The sequence below is a fragment of the Sorex araneus genome, chromosome 6, assembly GCF_027595985.1.
Source record: "Sorex araneus isolate mSorAra2 chromosome 6, mSorAra2.pri, whole genome shotgun sequence".
NCBI lineage: Eukaryota > Metazoa > Chordata > Mammalia > Eulipotyphla > Soricidae > Sorex > Sorex araneus.
Genome location: NC_073307.1, coordinates 65456398 through 65477871, shown reverse-complemented (window position 1 = coordinate 65477871; position 21474 = coordinate 65456398). Strand labels below are relative to the sequence as shown.

Here is a 21474-nt window from a genome sequence, read left to right as displayed (position 1 = left end):
TTTTCTCAGATCACTTTGTGTTTTAACTAATACTAGAGACTAGTATCTGACTTTAGGTCTGTGTCTTTTGCCATTTTCTAACTCAGACATTCATATCGCAGATTTTAAGACATGAATGAAGAAGTATGACATTTATAAATTAGATAAAGCTTTAAATCTAGGTGGATATACAAAATGTAAATTCAGTTAATAGACAAGACAATATTTATAGCTTTCAAATGCATTATGCTCAAGAGAATGTGTAATATGAACTGTTTTATGGAATATTTAGCAGTTTTTATATAAATGTTGAATAACTAAAGAGTACAGTAGAATATATTTACTTAAAAGATAACGGACTGGAGCGATAGCACAGCAGGTAGGGCGTTTGCCTTGCATGAGGCCGACCTGGGTTCAAATCCTCCATCCCTCTCGGAGGGCCCAGCAAGCTACCGAGAGTATCCCACAGCAGAGCCTGGCAAGCTTCCCGTGGTGTATTCTATATGCCAAAAACAGTAACAACGACTCTCACAATGGAAAAGTTACTGGTGCCCACTCGAGCAAATCAATGAACAATGGGATGACAGTGCTACAGTGCCACAAGATAATGTCCTATTATATTTTTAAATACGTTCAGTTGGAGTGAGTACAGTGAGTAGGGCGTTTGCCTTGCATGCTACCAACCCGGGTTCAATGCCTGGTGCCCCGTAGGATACCCAGGCCCTTCAAGGAGTGACCTCTGAGCACAGAGAAAGGAGAGAAGCCCTGCGTGCAGCTGGGGTGGTCTGAAAAAGGTTTTTTTTAATAAAATACTTAAGTTTAATAAATTTTCAGACAACCTTCATTGACAGTAGAGAATTAAGGGTGGACATTAAAATTCAATTACCAAAAATGTTAAGTAAAGTTTAACAATTTGACTTGGAAATATAAGCAGGGATATTTCAAAATAGTTTCAAAATATTCGTTGAACTTGAAATCTGCATGTACTAGTTTCTTAATTCTATGATTAATTTAGAAAATTAGGAAAGCCGACTTTTCGTTTTAATGACTATTTCAGACTGTTTCCACTTTTTTTTTTTAGGTGGTTTCAGACACCTTCCCAGGTTTTCTACCATGCCGCAACTGAACATGGAGGAAAAGATGTCTATCCGGGGCAGTGTCTTTGGGAAGGGTGTGAACCTTTTCAGCGTCAGAGGTTTTCTTTCATTACCCACTTGCAGGTACGCTTTCCTATTACTGTTTAGGGAGTAATTCACGTGGATGCAGTAAGGACCCTGATGTGTATTCTTTTGTTTCCTCTTGATCAAAAAGGATAAGCACTGTTCAAAGGATGCCCTACTTGCGGGGTTAAAACAAGACGAACCAGGACAAGCAGGAACTCAGAAGTCTTCTACCAAGTAAGTGCTGTATCCACACCCTGTTGCACATCTGTCCTGTCTGCAGGGACAGCTGTGTGGCCTTGTTCACATTGTGTACATTCTGTATCTGGGTAAATTGATAGTTCTTTTTGTTTCCTTTTGCTGTTATTGTATTTGGGCCACACTCAGGGGTTACTGCTGCCTCACCCCTGAGGAACCACTCCTGGCAGTGCTCAGAGAACTCTGTGGGGTGCCAGGGATTGAACCTGGTTCAGCACGTGCAAGGCGAGCGCCCTACCTGCTGTACTATCTGTCCGGCCCTAACTATTTTATTCTCTTTTCATTTTAGTGTTTGTATCACAGCCAGAAATGCTGGGGTAGGAGGGCTTTTTTAGTCACCATTCTTGGGGACCCAAGCCCAGTACCGTCTCATACTTAGTCTAGGCTAGCCCTGTAAGCCATCTCCCTGTCCCTCTGGAAGTTACTCTGGTACCTGTTAGCTAGTTGGACAATGTGATCTATACGGTACCTTTTGGCCCTCATATTTGATTTCTGCCTTGTATTTTGTATTCAATTCCTTAGCGGTAATGACATAATATATGAGAGATTTTTTGTAAATTGAAAAATTTAGTTTTAAATTTTTTTTTAGAAAATAAACATGTATTTGATAATGGCAAAGATTTCTCTTTACAGTTAGATGTGTGTGTAATATTTATTGTACAGTTACTGATCTATTACCAGTAGTCCAGTCCAATAAGCACAGCGGGTAGGGCATTTGCCTTGCACGCAGCCAACCCAGGTTTGATTCCTCAGTCCCTCTTGGAGAGCCCGACAAACTACTGGGAGTCTCCTGCCCGCATGGCAGAGCCTGGCAAGCCACCCATGGCATATTCAATATGCCAAAAACAGCAACAACAAGTCTCGCAATGGAGACGTTACTGGTGCCCACTCGAGCAAATCGATGAATAACAGGAGGACAGTGCTGCAGTGCATACTAGTCGTGCTAACTCCTAGTAGTGTTAACAAGTTCTGAATCCAGGTATTTTTAACTCTCATAATGTTACATGACTTCTTACCAGTTATTAAGCTTCTGCAGGGGCCAGGAGATAGTGCCAACGCTCAGTTCATGATGGTGACCCCGGGACCTTCAGCACCACAGTCCCTTTCATTGAGCTGCTGGTCTAATTCATTGAGAATCCCACACCCTCCAAAAAAAAAAATAATCTGCTTTATGTTGGGTATTGTTTCAAACATAGGGAATTTAGAGAACAACACATAGTCTACAACTTCACAAAGGGATCAGAGAGGTAGGGGCTCGCTTTCCTGTGACTGACCAGAATTCAATCCCCAGCATGCCGTCTGGTCTCCCAAGCCCTGAGCACCCCGAATCTAACTTCGTAGAGCTGAAATTGAAGGGGTACATAGAGTCTTCCAACATGCTTTTCCATCTGTTGGGCAGTAAGGTGCAGTGATTGTGCTACTCTTGAGTGTCTGGAAGATCTGTTGAGGGCTAGAGACAGTTCTCACTGTTCAGTGTAAAAGTACTAAAATGGATGCACAAGATACTATACTATAAGCACTTCGCTGTTCCAATCTGGGGAGATCAAAATAGGCTTTTTGGCGCGCATATATGCTCCCTGAGCCCATGTGCTGCTTGCACCCGAGTGGCCGAGCATATGTGTCGCCCCCATCTCCCCTCTTGAGATGTGTACTTTCATGCTTCCATACTTTTGTGTCTAAAGCTCGTTTATGTGTAGGGGCTTCCTCCACCCTTGGAGAAGCCTGCGTTCTCTCTTGAGCGCGTTATTTTCACTATTCTCTCTGCCACTTATCCCTTCCTCCTTCCCTCAGAAACCTCTAAATAAAATCTATTTACTTCAAAAAAATTAAAAATAAAAAAAATAGGCTTTTTGTACGAAAGTTCATTCAAACTGAGACCCAAATAATGAACAGTAAGTAGCTGAGAGACTCCTAAGTTATAGTAATGAGTTTGGATTTTATTCTCAAGTCAGTGGAAAGGTACATTTTTCTACCACAAATTTTTCTATGATTTTTACTTTGTTTAAATTTGTATACACTATTTACTTTATATAATACAGTGGATGTTAGCTTTCAAACTTGATATTTCAGTTACAGTAAATTAAAATTGCTTATCACTTACATAAAACTAATAACATTTCCTAGATATAGATACAGATAAAAAAATTTTAAAGATGGCTTTTATGTTTTATTTAATATTTGGAATTAGTTTACCAGATTAAAAAGTGTCAAGAATATCGTACTTTACAGTTATGAAACCTGAAATGCAGTGGGGTGAGTCTGAAGTACTTACTCAGTCACACCCTTAGTTAGAATACCAGATGCAGACATGGCTTCCTTCCCTGGAAGCCCGTTCTCTCTTCCCCGCTGCCTCACCAGATTACAATAAATATTGATGCAGTTTTTCACATAGAAATACTGAGTAGGGCCAGAGATGGTCGGGCACGTGCCTTGGTGTAGCCAACCCTGGTTCGACCCCAGCACCCCATACGGTCCCTGAGCCCGTTGGGACTAAGCCCTAAGCACCGCTGGGTGTGACCAAAACCAAAGGAAATATTGAGTGTTATTAATATAAATCTGATTTTGGGGCCGGAGCGATAGCACAGCGGGTAGGGCGTTTGCCTTGCATGCGACCGACTCGGGTTCGATTCCCAGCATCCCATATGGTCCCCCAAGCATTGCCAGGGGTAATTCCTGAGTGCTGAGCCAGGAGTAACCCCATGTGCATTGCCAGGTGTGACCCAAAAAGAAAAAAATATATCTATAAATCTGATTTTATATAAGATTTATCTCTGCAACTCAAAAGACAGTAGATCTGTATTAGGAGGATTGTTTGAAGTTAGTGATCATGGAATGTAAGATTGTACAGTACTTTTTAAAAATGTATTTGGTATAATTTTTTGGGGGGTCACACCCGGCGATGCACAGGGGTTACTGCTGGCGGTGCTCGGGGTAACCATATGAGCTGCTGGGAGTCAAATCCGGGTTGGCCGCATGCGAGGCACCTGCTGTGCTGTTGCTGCAGCCCAAGAATTTGGCACAGTTTCATGTCATTCAGATGACGTATACATGTACCGCTGTATACTTAGATGATGTTTTACTTAGGTATTGTTTAGTCATACTTCGCAGCGCAAATTATAGACCTTTTTCTTAACATCTTTGTGTCCTATTCAACGCTGGGAACTCTTGCCGCTTTGGCACTGTTGTGTTTATGTGTTTGGATCTTGGGCCACAGCCGGTGGTGCTCAGCACTCATGCTTGGCTCTACACTAGGGACTGTTTTCGGTCTTGTTTGGAAGGTTGTCTGAGGTGCCAGCAGTCGAACCCAGGTCAGCCACATGTGACGCAAGTGGCCTGCCCACTGTACTGTTCTTTCCCAGCCTGTATTATGTTTATTTTGATGACATGTTTACTGGCACGGTGACTTTTGAAATGGGTCTGTGTGTTGTGTTTTAAAATGATGTATTGGCGGGAGCCGAAGAGTTGGTACAGGGGAGGCACTTGCCTCCGCACACCAACCCCAATTGGATCCCGGCTCCAGAGAAGCCGAGGAGAGCCCTAAGTGCCGCCTGTCGGGCTGCCCCAAGGCCAAGTCCGTTTGGGAGACCAGAGAGCAAACGGCTTGACTTCGATACTGAGCTTCTCTTGGCCAGCACTGAGAAGCGGCACCATCCCGGTCAGTGGGCACTGCTGTCTGTGCACCCTTGTCTAGTCGGTCACTGTTGGCAGTGTCACTGGCGTACCGGTAACTGTCGTTTCTGTGTCTTCTCCCTGTAGGCCGCCGGCTGTGGGGGGCACAGGCTCGACTCCGAGAGCACAAAAGGCCATTGTGAACCACCCGAGCGCTGCCCTGATGGCTCTCCGGAGAGGGTCGAGAAACCTCGTCTTCCGGGACTTTACAGTAAGGCGCCCTTGAACCTTACTCGGAGAGAAGCGTCTGCTGCGTGATTTAGATCCTTATTCTTTCTTCCTTTCTTTTTCAAGGATGAAAAAGAGGGACCAATAACTAAACACATCCGACTAACAGCTGCCTTAATATTAAAAAATATTGGTAAATATTCAGAATGTGGTCGCAGGTGAGTAATCTGGTTTCTGTAGCCAGCGTGAATTTCTAATGGGGGTTGCATCCCACCCGGCAGTGCTCAGGGCTTCTTCCTGGCCCCGCACTCTGGATCAGTCTTGGTGGGACTTAAGAAGACCAAAGAGGGTGCCAGGGTTCCAAACCAGATTGAGCCAGTTAAGGCAAGTGCCCTACTGCTGCACTGTCTCTCCAGCAGTCAGGAATTAGTTTTTAAATGGAATAAGATTAGCTGCAGGTTTATCTCATCGGTTTTTGTATGTACAGAAACTCACGCCAGAGTAAGGCTCTCATGATCTCTTAAAAGCCAAACCATTAGAAGTTTTATATGCTTTTAACATTTTATTATTAATTTTTTTAATGGCTAATTTAGAGTGAAAAGTCAGTCTGTTTCGGAGGAAGCGCAGGAGATCCAAGGAGATGGTTTTTCATGCTTGGGCTTGATTCCCTCAGGTGTGGGCCTGGGCGTCACAGAAGCAGCCCCAGGCCCTGCTGGCTGTCAGAAGGGAACCCCTGGGCACTCAGTGCAGGGCTCAGGGAGCCGTCTCGGGAGGAGCGGCGCCCTGACCGCGTGGTGCTCGTTCTCTAGTGGCTTGGAGGGGGCCGCGGGGGCCTCAACTGCAGTTGCTGGGGCGGGGGCCGCGGTTGTAGGAGTCAGGGGCCGGGCCGGGCCTCCTGGTGCCAGTCTTGTTCTCCAGCCCTTCTGCAAACCCTTGCGCCCCGGGGCAGGCCCTGGGGAGCCGGGCGGCAGCAGGCGGCAGGGAGGCACTTGCCGGACTCAGTCCCCCCGAGCACCACGAGGCGTGGCCCCCAGAGCGAGACTAACCACGGAAATGACGAGCGTTTGTACGAAGCTGGCAAGTCATAGGTATTGCTGGACTCTCGGGGTACTCTGCAGTGGCCAGTTCAGACAGGCCCTGTCCATGCAGCCCTTCCGGCCCCGCAGTCTCGGTGCTCTTCTCCCTGGCCCCGTTCTGAACTCTGCGTCGCTTTTGCCTGACTTCGTACTTAACAGAGTAGAAGCACATTTGCTGTGCTTCATTTTTTTTCCTTTATTTTTTTACTCAGATATACTCATGTTGTTCATGAGGCAGTTCTTGGTTCATATTGTTGCAGTATAGAATTATATCATAAACGTATACTAACATTGATTTTTTTTTTCTATTTTACTTTTGATTGGCATATTGAATAACCTGTTTCCAGTTTGGAAATCTAGTAAGACAATCTGCTGTGTGCATTCTATACATGTTTTTGGCTGAATGCATTGTACACAACTTTGAATAAGGGAAATATTTATATGACATGAATTGGTTGTACACATGTCATAAATAATTGCTTTTTGAACTTTTAAGAGGGTTCGTGATTTATTGGTTTTTATAACTTAAGTACATAATGCTGTATAATTCTAAACAGGTATTGTCAGTTTTTAATCTCTCCAGTAATGAGTCTCAGTCTCTTCCTATGCTTGCCAGCGTTTCGTTATATAATTTCAATATTTAGTTTCAGCTTCTCTTTTGAGTAGATAGCATATATAAACAGGGAACGAGATAAAAGCAAACACCCAAGAACCAGAGTCATAGCAAAACAGAGAGGGCACTTGTCTTGTGTGCAGCCACCCAGGTCCCGTGCCCAGCATCCTCGTATGGCCCCTGGGCACGGCCAGGAGTGACTGCTAAGCCAGGAGAACAACAACGAAAGAAAACTTCAACTAACTTTAGAAAAAAAAACTTGAGGCAGGGATGGAGTGGGGGTTGGGTTGGGGAGGAAATACTGGAACCCTGGTGGAGGGGTGAGATTACTATCAGTAACTTCATAAATTATAGTTATTTCATAAGTAATTTTAAGAGCAGAAAACTTGAAAAATGCATTAGTCAGTTTTATTTAAGAGCAATTTTACAAAATATTTCCTTTTTCTGTGACACAAATTGCATTCTCTAATTGTGACTCTATTTCTCTTCAGATATACTTTATTTTCTAGTGGTGTTTTTGTAGTTGTTACTGTTTTTCGCTGCCACCTTACAGTGCTCAGGGGTTGCTTGGGAATGACTCTTGCGCTGCTCAGGAAACCATGTGGGATTCTGGGGCTGGCCCGGGTGCTGTGTGTAGGCGAGCACCCTCTTCAGCCCAGCCCTCCCGTGGCCTCCGAGGAGACACTGCGTCTTTGCGCTGCTGCTCTTCCTCCGACCACACCCAGCCTCGGTCAGGACTTGCTCCTGGCGTTGGCTGCAGGGACAGCTCTGGGGAGAGGTGGCCTCGGTGACCGAGCAGGGGGCAGCATGCCGCTCGGCCCCGCCTGCTGCCTTTCCAGTCCTAGAGGTCACTTCCTTTTTTACTGTGATAAGGATTCATAACATGAGATGCGTGGTTGATCATTTTTTTTTCCTTTTTGGACTAACCTGGCAGTGCCGCGGACTGAGTGTGGGGCTGGGTCAGTCGGGTTAGGTGCGTGCAGGTGTCAACTTAACCCTCCACCTTGACGTGTACATCCTCTTTCCCCAAGCACGAATGTGTCTGAGCTCACTGAACACGCCTTGCCTAATTCAGACCTCCGGTCTGGAGCACGGCGCGTGGCTCAGCAGCATGGCCTGTCCCTTGCAGCCCCGAGACCTCACTCAGTCCCCGGCACTGAGGAAAGAACGCTTTCTCCCCCATCCATGCGTGCCTCTTGGTGTCTACCTTCCCCTGGTCCCTAACCACCGGTCTGTGGTTTCATAATTTTGGCTGAGAGACAAGATACGAATTTTCTGGAAGTGTGAAGGTACAGAATTTCGTCATGCATGGGCCAGAGCGATAGAACGGTGGTTTGCCTCACATGTGGCCAACCCGGGTTCTATCCCTGGCATACCAGATGGTCCCTACGCACCACTAAGACGGATCCTGAGTGCAGAGCCAGGAGTGACCCCTGAGCATCGCTGGGTGTGGCCCCCAAGCCAAAAATAAATACATTTTGCCACTGATTGGCTGCCTACATTTAACCAGAGGTCGTTTCCGTCCCGAGTGCCTGGGCTGTGCCTCTGTTTGCTCATAGGAATGTGAGCAGGGCTCGCTCCGTTTCCTGAGCCAGCCCTCTTGCAGTGCCATGTGGCTCCTTCAGGGGCAGAGATATTCGAGGTGCTTTTTAACTTAAACAATCTAGGAGGAATCTCTACTGTAACTTCGGATACTGAGAATCTTCTGGTTTTCTTCCAGATTGTTAAAGAGACATGAAAACAACTTATCAGTGCTAGCCATTAGTAACATGGAAGCTTCCTCCACCCTTGCCAAATGCCTTTATGAACTTACTTGTACAGTTCAGAGTAAAGAACAAGAAAAAGATTCTGAAATGCTGCAGTGAAAATTCCACTTCTACAGTGGGGACACAGCGTCAGACACATTTCAATACTGTTACTGAAGAAAGCACCGCGTCTTAATGGAGCAGAGACCATAGAATGAATTTATCTCCTCCGTGATACTGAGAGGAAGTTTTGTATTCTGATCTCTGAACGAATCCCTTTGTTCTCTGTTTTAAAAAAAAAATCTAAAAAGAAAAAGAAAAAAAAAACTGCTGTGGGATTGTCAGCCAGCTCATCTGCAGGATGTCGCTCAGCCCTGATAAGTCCTGATGGAAACTGGTAGGATCAGAATTCAGTACCATCCACATTGGAATATACATGGGATATTGTAAAACCTACATGAGCAGATGAAATAGAAGCATTAAATATTTTTATCTATATCCAAAAAGGAGCACATTTTTATATTTACAAAACCATTTAAGCTGGTTTGAATAATTAAAAAAAAATGTTTCAGCACACCTGTACCCCGATCTCAGAGGGGGCCACCAATATCTAGCTATGGATTGTGTGTTTTGTTTAGAAATCAGTAGCTTGGTTTTCTTACTTGAGCCAATATATTTTCACTTATTTATTATCATAAAATTTACCAGTCTGAATAGATCTTGTAAATATTTGTGAATAGAATGAACACCTTTCATGCCACTGCAGCCACTGGAAATACATTCTGTGGTGTCCTAGAAGCATTATTGGTAGGTTCTAAAGTTTTCTAGACTTTCCTGTCAATTGTAAGTAATTGTGATATACTCTATGCAGTGGATGAATGTTCTTTAAATTTGTGTAAATACTTCTGCAAAGGTACTGATGCTGTAAAGTCAAAACAGTTTTGTGGAACTGTGATTTTTTTTTTTTTCCATTTTTCTCCCCTCCCCTTTTGTTTTTCTTCCTTCCTTTTTCTTTTTTTTTCTTCCTTTTTTTTTTCTTTGTATTATACACCTTATAGAACTCATTTTGCTGGCTGAAAGAGTATGGAATAATATATCTCATGTCATTTTTGTAGAAGAAAAACTATTTGAAGGTTTTGTTTTGGTGGGGTTTTTTTTTGTTGTTGGTTTTGTTGTTGTTGTTGTTTGTTTTTGGTTTTTCCCTAACATGTATCCACTGTAAACGTTTGTCACGTGCAAGCTCAGAGCTTGGACAGAATTTTTTGTATTTGTAAATTGGTTTAAATACATGGAATTTTATACAGGTTTTCTCCTGTGTTATATATGCATTATGTGCAGGTATGATATTTTCTTCACTACTTTTTCTATCTTAATATAGTGTGGAATTTTATTGTATTATTCTTCCATTCTTAATACTGTACCACATTCCTGCTCAGAAACTGCTCACTTCCTTAAATTGTCTTTTTCCTCCCCAGCGTGAAATGTATCCATTTATAACTGCCTATTGCCTGTTCTATTAGCATCCAAAAATGTGGAAGGCCTCCCAACCACCATTTCTGCTGTGTCCTTAGGATGTGCAGTAAAAAATATAGACCTAACAGTTTATGTTATAGAATGGCTTTATTTACTTTGGTGACTGTTTATAGTTTTTAAATAAAAAACTGAACATTTTCTTGAGTCCTTCATTTCATTTAAGACATTCTTTAAAAATATAGAGAGAGACAAATTTAACTGAAGGCCAGGTCCAGTCACCTGTCTATTTTAGTATATTTTGATTTATAGGACATTAAAATGAGAACAGATAAGAAGGGTTCTTCACATTAAAGAAAAAAACTTACGTGAGGATTGGGAGGCAGTTTCCATTTGTTATAATGCAAAGTAAATTCAGATTATTGTTTCAAACTGTTTGACTGCTTATAATCACAATATATTCAACTTGAATTTGGGGACAGATTCTCTTAGTAAAAGAACCAGAGGTGGATATAAATTTTTAAAACTTTTCATTCAAAGGAAAATCTGATTTCTCCCTGAAGGGGGATAACTGGCATTGCACTCTGCCGTATATTGATGATCAGACTTTTCCAGCATTAGTCAGGATAAATAATAGGGTTGTGGGGTTTTATTCTTGGCCCACTTCCCAAGACTGGGGCTGCCTGCCAGACACCTGGACATCATGTGGACATCACTGAAATGACCTTTGACTTTCCCTAGTCTTAAAAGGCCTCCGATGACGACATGTGTTGGAGAATTTTCTATTTGTTACACTGAACTAAGAATCTCTTGAAGTTTTCTGAAATAATTTTGTATAATGTGTTTAAAAGAAAACTGCTTCTTTGAAAAGCAAAAAGCTTCCATGATGATTACAGGAAAGAAACTCTAGGTTTGGGGGAACTGATTTTCACATTCGCCATCCTTCCGCCTCCCTGCAGCTGCATTCTAGTTTCTGCGTATGTATATACATCGATAACCCCTCCGAGTGGTGGTCTCCGCAGAAAGTTTTCTAAATGTTATTTGACCTAATTAAACCAATCCCACTTAGACTTTTCTTCTAGCTTTATAGAACTCTATAATGAAATACCATGGACTTGTTGGATAATGAAAGTTTTGTGCTCTCGCACAGTAGATTCTTCGTTATGCTCTCACTCATGGAAAAAGGTGCTCCTTGCTAGACAAACTTGCTGATTTGCAGTATTGTTATTTTTGTCTAAAGTTCTGTAAATACATGCTTTAATGTGATCTTTGAGAAGTCTGTAAATAATATAGTCTACAACATAGAGACTGTACAATTCTGTGTTAATATGTGCCTAGTGCTCTGTTGGCACTCAATAAATTTTAAGTAACAAAATTGATAATCATATAGCCAAGGCATATTTTTCTTCCGAGCTTGAGACAGGATGTGACTATATACTAATGAGACTCAGTAACACAAGCCACACATGAAAACTTGTCTCATTACTTTATAGTCATGCCATGTATTTTTTTTTATCCATAAAATGACAATAAAAATGATTTTTAAAATGAGAATGTTTTGGATAAGTGACTTTCTGTCCTGATTAATCACTGTGATTACTTAACACCAAACAATGGGAACATGAAGTTCTTTGTTACCAAAATAGAAGCTGCAAAAAAGCAAGAACAGAGCTCAGAACTCATCGTATGGGATACCTGGCACTTTCAGTTATTTTAGCTAAAATTGAACTAAGTTAAAAGTGGGGGGAAGTCCAGTCCAACTGTTGACTGACCATCCAGGGGAAATTTTAGCTTTTCGCTCAGTTTGCTCGACACGGAATCTTCAGAGTACAAAACATTCCCAGAGATAGAATTTTAAAAACTTGTTCCTGAAGCAGCGAAATCCATGAAGACAGAATTTACTTGAATAACAGCCGAAATGTTCTGATGATCTTATGATGATCCACTAGATATGTGAATCTTGTGTTGCATTCTTTTATCCTCATTTTATTGGAAAAAAAGTAAATGCTTCTACTGATTAAAGGTCCAGTTTTGCAGGCTAGGAAGTGAAATGCTTTACGTTCATAAGACCCCGGCAGTCTCAAGCACAGCAAAAAAAAAAGTCCAAAGATTACAGGGCCTATAAATAGGTCTGAGGCACATTGTCACCTAGCACATGCATTTTTTTCTGATAAAGGCCACATTTTAAAATACTAAAGGAGGGGCTGGAGCGATAGCACAGCGGGTAGAGCGTTTGCTTTGCACATGGCCCACCCAGGTTCAATTCCCAGCATCCCATATGGTCCCTGAGCACTGCCAGGGGTAATTCCTGAGTGCAGAGCCAGGAGTAACCCCTGTGCATCGCCAGTGTGACCCAAAAAGAAAAAAAAAATATGAAGAGAAAGGCTATCTAGAATTCACATTTGGTTCCAGGTATTCAAAAGATAAATGGTGTTTAAGGAAACCTGTAGTCGATCTCTTGGCACCACGTGGTTCTTCCAGGAGTAACTCTGGAACACTGCCCAGTGTTCAAAAAATGGGAATAGCTAATAAAACTGCAATTCAAGAATCAGAAATCTGGGGGCCGGGTAGTACATGGCCTTACGTCTGGCCCACCCAGTTTCTCTCCCCTGCATCCCAGTAGTCCTCCCTCATGCACCGCAGAAATAGTCTCTGAGCAGAGAGCCAGGGTAAGCCCCAGACACTGTGTGACCCAAAATAAAAAGATTGGTGCCTGGGAGATGGCTCCTAGCCGGCGTCTGGGTGGGATAATTTCTCCGTGGGTTAACTCCTGGATGGGATGGCTCCTACGTAGGATGGCTCCTAGATGCTGTGAGGACGGAGCCAAAGATGCTTTCAGGCGGTGGGCCTGGGTTTGATTCCCAAGCAGTGCTGGGGGTGCCCTTGTGCTGAGTGTAGCCCCCGAACATAGAGGAGCCAAGAGTCTTCAGAGCTTGGGGAGTCTCCCGTTCTCCCACTGTGCTGGGAGTGACTGTCAGAGCCGCTATTAAGCATTCTTAAATGCATCTCGTGTTGATTTTATACTAGAAAATAGTATTTTCCTCTTTATATAAAATGTTTTATTCCTTGAACATGCACTTACAATTTATAATATATTCCCATGTTTCTTAAGAGCAGTTTCCTTAAGTTACAGAAGTATTCCGTCTGTAGGTATGGTGATGTATTTCACTAGAGCAGTTTCCTTAAGTTACAGAAGTATTCCGTCTGTAGGTATGGTGATGTATTTCACTAGACCTTCTTGAGGGACACAAATCGTTTCCAGACTAAGTATTCTGGTATGTGTAGAACTGGTTTTCTGGTCCGTGCTGTAGTCATTTTATATGCATTGTCTCGGAGTTCATAGTAATGCAAAGTAAAATCTACTGTTTACAAATGACAAAAGAGGGTTAGTTAGGATGGTTATATGGCAAGTTAATTTGAACTATTAGGCAGCCAAATTACAGAGGTCAATCAGAATTCTTTGCACAGGAAGTCAGACACCTGGATATACACACAAGACATCTATTTTTATGCAAATTTTTATTTGCTGCATTATTTCTATTAGATGTCTTGTGCATTTGGTTTTGCCTTTTTAATGTTTTATTACATTGGCATCGCTAGAATCAAAACCTTCAGGGGTTCCATAGCACACCACATTTGATGGGGTATAAGGGAGAAGACAACCAATATTAGGAACATATATATATATATATATGCATATATCTCACTATCACTGTCATCCCATTGTTCATCGATTTGCTCGAGTGGGCACCAGTAACGTCTCTATTCGTTCCTGTCGAGTGCTAGTGTAGCCCAATGGCATAATTGGGGCCTCTTTCAGGATCAGAGGAATGAGGACTGTTGTTGTTACTGTTTTTGTCATATCGAGTACGCCACAGGTAGCTTGCTGGGCTCTGCCGTGGGGGCGGGATACTCTCTGTAGCTTTCCGGGCTCTCCGAGAGGAACAGAGGCTTTTGGGACGGCCTCTAATCGCCTTTCCAGGTGTTCCCAGTCTACTGAATGTAAGCTTTAGGTCGACTGGCATGTTGTAACGACCTGCACACTGACAAACACGCACCTGCCTGTGTCTCTGGGCAGCACCTGGGCCATCTGCGGCCTCAGGCTGATCTTGAGGTTGAGGGAGTGCGCCCAGAGGTTGTGGAGCAGCTGGCAGAGCAGGACCCTATCACGGAGGGTCTGTGCCAGCTCGAACACCTGCACCGAGTCCCAGGTCACCGGGTGGTTGGCTGACAGCACCCACAGTGGATGCGCCACTGCACGCACTGCCGCCACGGCCCTGTGTCTGACGGCGCTGTGACTCGGCCCGATTTAAAAAAATAATAACTGGGAATGATCACGCTGGACAAGATCTGAGGGTTAAAAGTAGTAGTTATGTTCTTGGTAGCCATTCATATCAATATTGCAAACCACAGTGCCCTTAAGGAGAGGGGGGGGTCTGCCTAGAGGCAGGCAGGGGCGGGGGGATGAGAGGGAGAGATCTGGGGACACTGGTGCTGGGAAATGTAAACTCACGGTGGACTGAAATCCAATCATGAGCAGCTTTGTAATAATCTTATCTCACAGTGACTCAATTAAAGTTTTTTTAAAAAATAGAGCTTGGTAGTCTTTTCTTCTCAGAAAGCCTCCATCCCTCTCTGCTCCTCGCCCAAGTCAGCGATCCTGACTATTGGGGGAAGAGATGGGGTTTGAGCATACCTGGCAGCGCTTGGGGCCAGTCCTCATTTTTGCAGAGGAACAGCCGCGGGCAGTGCTCCGGGGATCATATGCAGAGCCAGGGGTCCAAGCAGAGCCCTCCCTATGGAAGGCAAACACCTGATGCCATTTCTCTGCGCTAGCATCTTGACTTTGAAGAATTCCTTTCCTGCATGTGTGTTTCACTGGGGCCATGCTGGGTGGGGCATGATATGCCAAGGCTCGAACTCAAGGCAGGGTACATGTTAGGCAAGTTTGCGACTCGAGGCAGATCCCACACTCTTGGAGTGGGGGAGGGAGTGTTTGGTTTTGTTTTTTTTAATAACCTAAGCAGTAACTTCATATGCTATTTTATAGTTTTGTCACTTTTGTTTGTGAACAACTGGCAGAGCTCAGGGATTCCTCCGTCTCTGCCTCAAGGATCACTTCTGGCAGCCTCAGGGTCCCAGATGGGGTGCCAGGGATCAAACCGTGTTGACTGAGTGCAAGGCCAACACCTACCCACTCAACTAGTTTTGTTTATTTTTTAAACATATAGAAATACAATGTTGTGAGGCTGACACCCAAGGACAGTAGATACGAGGGCCAGGAGGACTGCCCCATAGCTGGAAGCCTGCTTCATGAGCGGAGGGGAGAAGGCAGATGGAATAGAGAAGGGATCACTAAGAAAATGATGGCTGGAGGAACCAGTTGGGATGGGAGATGCATGCTGAAAGTAGATAATGGACCAAACATGATGACCTCTCAGTGTCTGTGTTGCAAGCTATAATGCCCCAAATTAGAAAGAGAGTATGGGGAATATTGTCTGCCATGGAGGCAGGGGGAGGGTGGGAAAGGGGGGTATACACGGGATATTGGTGGTGGGGAATGTGCACTGGTGGAGGGATGGGTGTTTGATCATTGTGAGATTGTAACCCAAACATGAAAGCTTGTAACTATCTCACGGTGATTCAATAAAACTTTTTTTAAAAAAAAGAAATACAATGTTGGATTGACCTCGGTTTCTGTCATTTTCACTTGGTCTTAAGATTCATCTATCTCATTACAAGAAGCAATAGTTCATTTATTTTCATTGATGAAAAATATTCCAACGTTGATAGCATTTGGATTTTTTTCCAGTTTGGAACCATAACAAATGATTGTATCTTTTGGTGCACTTGAGCCTGCATTTCTGTTGAGCATTTACTTAGCTGTGGAACAATCTCAGACTAGCTAGATACTGCCACAGAGCAGCCTAAAACAGTTTACAAATTAAATACTCCAATTAGGTGTTGAGGAATTCTAGAAAGACATCATAGATGCCTCAAAAGAAAATGGGCTGGGAAGAGGCAACATACTCTACACAGTAAAGTACTTGCCACACACAGCTAAGGCAGGCATGCTGTCTTTAAAGATTTCTGAAATGATTGAGAAAAAGGCACATTACAGTGATAATTTTAAATCATCCTCAGCCTGAGCAGATCTGTTAAAAGGTATTTGGAGTAACTCCTGAGCATCACCAGCTGTAACCCAACCTCCCCCCCCCAAAAAAAAAGTTTTAGTTTTGAGATTTTGTTTGAAGGAGTTTTGTCGTAAAAAGTTTTCTGGCAGGATGGCATATGAAATTTCATTGCTTAGCGCAAGTGTTAACATTAGTTAAACTGAGTGATTGGTATTCAGGATGAACTGGAAAACAAGACTAGAAAGAGTGACCCCTTGAAGGGTTGTTCTAGTTGACTGGGGAGTGAGATCTCTCTCGAGAGAGAGAGAGAGTGGGATTGGTCAAGAAATACAGATGCAGTTGGCTGAAACGGACACCTAACCAGGCAGGCTGCAGGGTGCAGAGGGAGCGCTGAGGTGCCGGTAAACACAGGGTTGGGCTCTGGCTGTCAGATCTATCTCACCATTCCCAGCCGAAGGTCCTGGGAAAGTCAGACTAACACCACTCATCAAGGTTGTTAAAAAAATGAAGAGACTGAAAGTGAAGAGAGCACACAAAAAGCTGCTTAAGGTTGTGTTGCATGATATTCTTCCGGTCAGAGGCACAGAGATAAAACACTCCAGAGGAATGTAAGGAGCACAGAGAGCCAAGGCTCATTCTGGCTCGAGGCAAAGACCAACTGCCAGAGGCCTCCTTTTATTCTATTTTTTTAGCAGTTACATCCTAATGACTTCATCACAGTGAAAGACTCACTAGCAAGAGCATGAACAGTGATAGGACGAGCATTCGTCAAAGGAACACCAGGGTATACAGTGTCTTGTCAAAGATACGTTGTAATGATCAAAAACGTCAGAGGAGGATATGGAGCTGGACATGTAGGCTCTACAGATTACGACTCCCACATTCTGTGGTCGGTTACACAGAGGGCAAAGAGAAGGCTCACACTGACACTTGAAGGTCAGTCCAGATTAAGGCTGTGTAAGAGAGGGGGAACCTGCTGCCGTGTACTGCCACACTAGTGTATGACCAGGTGGGTGTAGGAGAGCATGCTGTATTGTAGAGGTGGGTAAAGTACTTGCCCTAGCTAAGGCAGGTATGCTATCTTTATGAAAAAATAATGAATTCTGAGATGATTTAGAAAAAGCTGCATTACAATGAATTTTTTTTTCTTGACACCCGGCGATGCACAGGGGTTACTCCTGGCTCTGCACTCAGGAATCACCCCTGGCGGTGCTCAGGGGACCATATGGGATGCTGGGATTCGCACCCGGGTCGGTCGCGTGCAAGGCAAACGCCCTACCCGCTGTGCTATCTCTCCAGCCCCTACAATGATAATTTTTTTTTTAAATAATTTTATTGAATCACCATGTGGAGGGTTACATAGTTCTCAGGATTATGTCGGTTATACAATTCTCAAACACCCTTCCCTTCACCAGTGCCCATCTCCCATCACCAACCCCCCCAGTATACCTGCCACCCCCTCCCACCTCCCCAGTCCCCACCCTTGTACATGATAAGTTCCACTTCGTTTATGCCTTATCTCGATTACATTCCATGTTTCAACACACAACTCACTACCATTGTTGGGGTTTCCCCCAAAAAAAGGAAAGCAGTCCTATTGCCAAGGAGGCATTTGATAGTTCTCCACTGCTAAGAATATAGAGATATTAAGTCCCGCTGTTTGTTACATAACTTTTCTTTTTCCCCCTTGCCCCGCGCCACCGAGTTCACGCCTGTTTGGTAATCGCCACGCTGCCTGACAAGGGAAAAAAAAACCGAAAAGGATGGTTATTTCCCGTCATCGGCAGGCGTGGGGCTCTGGCTTAGTTGATAGACTAGTAGAGTTTCTGCCAGCAGTTTCTGGAACCGAAGGGCTTGCGCTGGTATCGGCTCCGGCTCGAGATTCCACCAGCGTCCCACTGTTCCATGTACATAATTTTTCCCCTTATATCCCATTCCCACGCCACCAGGTCTGTTTGCTTAATGGACATCACACTATGTTTGACACCACGCCGCGTTTCTTCCCAAGAAAGAAGAAAATTTCTTCTCAGCCGGCGTGGGGATATAGCTTAGTTCAGTCTAGAGAGATGGCTACCACTTTGATTGCCTTCAATATTTCAGCAACAGACTTACTATTCTTGTTAGGATCTCCCACAAAAGTCCGACCCATTAAAAAGGGACATATTACATATTGCTGATGCTAAGATGACATTAGGTCGCGCGGCCGCAACAGCGGCCGCGCGGTTTTGGGTTTCTGTATAAAGTCCAGGAAAAGTACAACCAGAAATATCACTACAAACTTTTACCCTTTTATGGTGCTCATAAGATGGAGAAGCCTAGAGAGAGGCTCGGCGTCTCCATTTTGCGCTCAGGAAAACCTCGGATCCTGCGCTGTGCTCAGGGGGGAGGTGTGGAGAGAGAGAGAGGTTAAAAGAATTGGGGGATGCCCGGCTCCCACTGTTTCAGCGCACCGTGGGGTCTCTGGTCCCATGCCGGAATTAGTTCAGTGGGCTGCTTGGAGTCCAAGAGCGCTTCCTTGGGCTCTTCCATCATGCTCGCTCCGCAGCAGGGTCCAAAGGGTACAATGATAATTTTTAAAGTATCTAATTTGTTCAGGCAAGTAGGTAAATAAAAGCCTGTTGAGTTAAGCATACATAACCTGGCCAAGTCCCTATAAGGCTGATTGCACTTTGGAAATGTTCAAATGTTTGAGATCTCATCTGCTTAATTGAAACCCTAGATAAGATGATAGATTAGAATTTGAACACAGGTTTTTAAAAAGTGTTTGTGGTGGGGAGGACAAGGGTGGCTGTTAGAAATTTCAGGTGCTACCATCTCCTGAGCAGGGATGGAATCCAAAGAATTTCAAGACAAACGGATGTAATTGTGTTGTTCTACCAGAACAGCTGTGATCGGCAGGGGTGTAAGGAAGACACAGAGTGCCCTGCTACTGGCTGCCATTAGCTTCCACCTGGGGAGATTTTAAATGATCCCACACCAAGAGACTGATTAGATTAGTTTGGACTGAGCCTACATACTGCCTTTTTAACTTTATGTTTATGTTTTGAGGGACACACCTGTAGGTGCTCAGGGGATCATGCAGTGCCCAGGATCAACGCCAGGCCTTCTGCATGCAAATCATGTGCCCCTGTTCATTTTAATGTTAACCCATCTTGATCCGGGCCCCATTTTTTAATTTTATTAATGTTGAGGTTTTTGTTTATATTTTGCTTTGCTGTGCTAGGGATTAATACTTGCAAGTGACACTGTTGCACCACACTATCACCCCTTCTTGCCATTTGGGGAGGGGGCTGTGGAGACCACCCCTTGCAGTTCTCAGGGCTTACTCCTGGCTCTGCATTTATGAAAAAAGGTTCCCTGTGACCTCAACTACGCAGCTCAGTTACAAACCACTGGTTAAGTAAATCCCATTTCTTTCATTGCCTTAGAAGAGAAAGTAAGAAAATCAGTCATGAAGGCAAAATTCTCCAACAGAAGAAAATTCCAACTTGCACATCTATGAATTCATTTAGTCCTAGAAGAAGGAAGGTGAGTAACTCCTTTTATTAGCCATGCCCAGTCAGGGAAGTGTAGTGATACTCTCAGGATCACGAAGCTGTGCCCTCCTTCCCAAACGCTAAAGCCAAGAGAGGACCCGAGGGGGCCTTGTCTCCTGTGCAGCTGACCAGGGAATTCCCAGCATCCCACACAGTCCCCCGGGCCTCCAGGAGTGGTTCCTGAGTGCGGAGCCAGGAGTACTGCCAGGAGAACTTCCCAGTGTGCCTTCCCCCTCCCCCCCAAAAAAAATCTAGCTTCTGTGGGTTATCTCCTCTGGTGCTCTGAGCCAGAAGGAACAGAGGGAAAGGGGAAGGGAGGGGAAGACGTTCGTTTGCTTCTGACTGACGGGGTTGCACAGCCCCAAAGACGCAGGGGTTGCCCGCACAGACCAGCAGCAAGCACAGCAAGCCGCAGGGTGCTGGGTAACAGCCGTCCTGTCTGTCACAGACAAGAAACCTGAAACTGCAGGCGGCGTCTCCAAGTCCTTGTTCAGCCTCTCGCACCAAGGAAGACTGAAACTTCTAAAAAGCATTTATTTTATTATTATTATTATTATTATTGGTTTGGGGGTCACACCTGGAGATGCACAGGGGTTACTCCTGGCTGTGCACTCAGGAATTACTCCTGGCGGTGCTCAGGGGACCATATGGGATGCTGGGATTTGAACCTGCGTCGGCCGCGTGCAAGGCAAACGCCCTACCCGCTGTGCTATCACTCCAGCCCCTCTAAAAAGCATTTTTCTCCTTGTCACTTAACTCTTATTTACTATGAGTGACTTGGAGACCAAATGAAAGCATAGAGAAAAACAATTCTTTGATATTTAAAAAAAAAAAATCCTAGTACATTTTTGGTTTTTGCCCTTTTAAAAAATGTTGGAATATTGTACATAGTTGTACCCCATTTTAATACACTTAATATTCTCCTAGCTCCCCAAAAACATTTCAAGTTGCAGCAGATTGCCTTCATTTGAATGATCTCTGGTGTAATTTAACCATCTCCTCCCAACTCAATTCTATTGAATACTAGGAGCCTTCTGAAGGCTCTTCATACTTATTCTCAGATTCCTCTACAGAAAGTGTACAAATGATCCTTCCGCCTAGTACTGAGTTTCCTCACGGTACTCTAATCAGAATTGGAAAAACTTTTTCATTTTTTTGGTTTGTTTTTGGGCAATACCCCCCGGTGCTCAGAGATCACTCTTTCCGGAGCTCAGCTCTGTGTTGCTGCATATCAAACTTGGACTGACTGCATGCAAGATAGGCACCTTATCTGCTCTACTATCTCTTTGGCCCTAAGAATTGAAAAATTATATTTTATTATAATATCTAATGTTATAATTTATAATATAAATATTATTTCCAAAATATAATTTCCAATGATATTTTGTAAAGAAAGAAATAGAAACACATTTATATAGACTCAAAATAATGAATTCTAAGGAAGAGAAAAAAAATTGAGGCATCATGGTGCTTGACTTCAAACTACACTACAAAGCAATGCTACTTAAAACTGTGTGGCGGGGGCTAGAGATATAGTACCATAGGGAAGGCACTTGCCTTGCACGTGGCCTGGGTTTGATCCTCAGCATCCCATATGTTCCCCCGAACATTTCCAAGAGTGATTCCTGAGTACAAAGCCAGGAGAAACCCCGAAACAAAACAAGAA

At 43.9% G+C, this 21474-nt stretch overlaps 1 protein-coding gene across 1 annotated transcript in view; it reads left to right on the top strand.

The window, feature by feature from the left end:
• The window catches only part of ARID2 (AT-rich interaction domain 2), a 164441-nt gene extending 154102 nt beyond the window's left edge, over positions 1-10339 (top strand). Inside the window, exons 17-21 of the mRNA XM_055141422.1 lie at positions 1061-1199; positions 1291-1376; positions 5154-5277; positions 5361-5452; positions 8644-10339. Of these exons, the coding sequence (XP_054997397.1) occupies positions 1061-1199; positions 1291-1376; positions 5154-5277; positions 5361-5452; positions 8644-8788 (586 nt within the window). The 3' untranslated portion in view covers positions 8789-10339. The remainder of the gene's footprint in view (positions 1-1060; positions 1200-1290; positions 1377-5153; positions 5278-5360; positions 5453-8643) is intronic.
• Positions 10340-21474: the final 11135 nt, after the last annotated feature.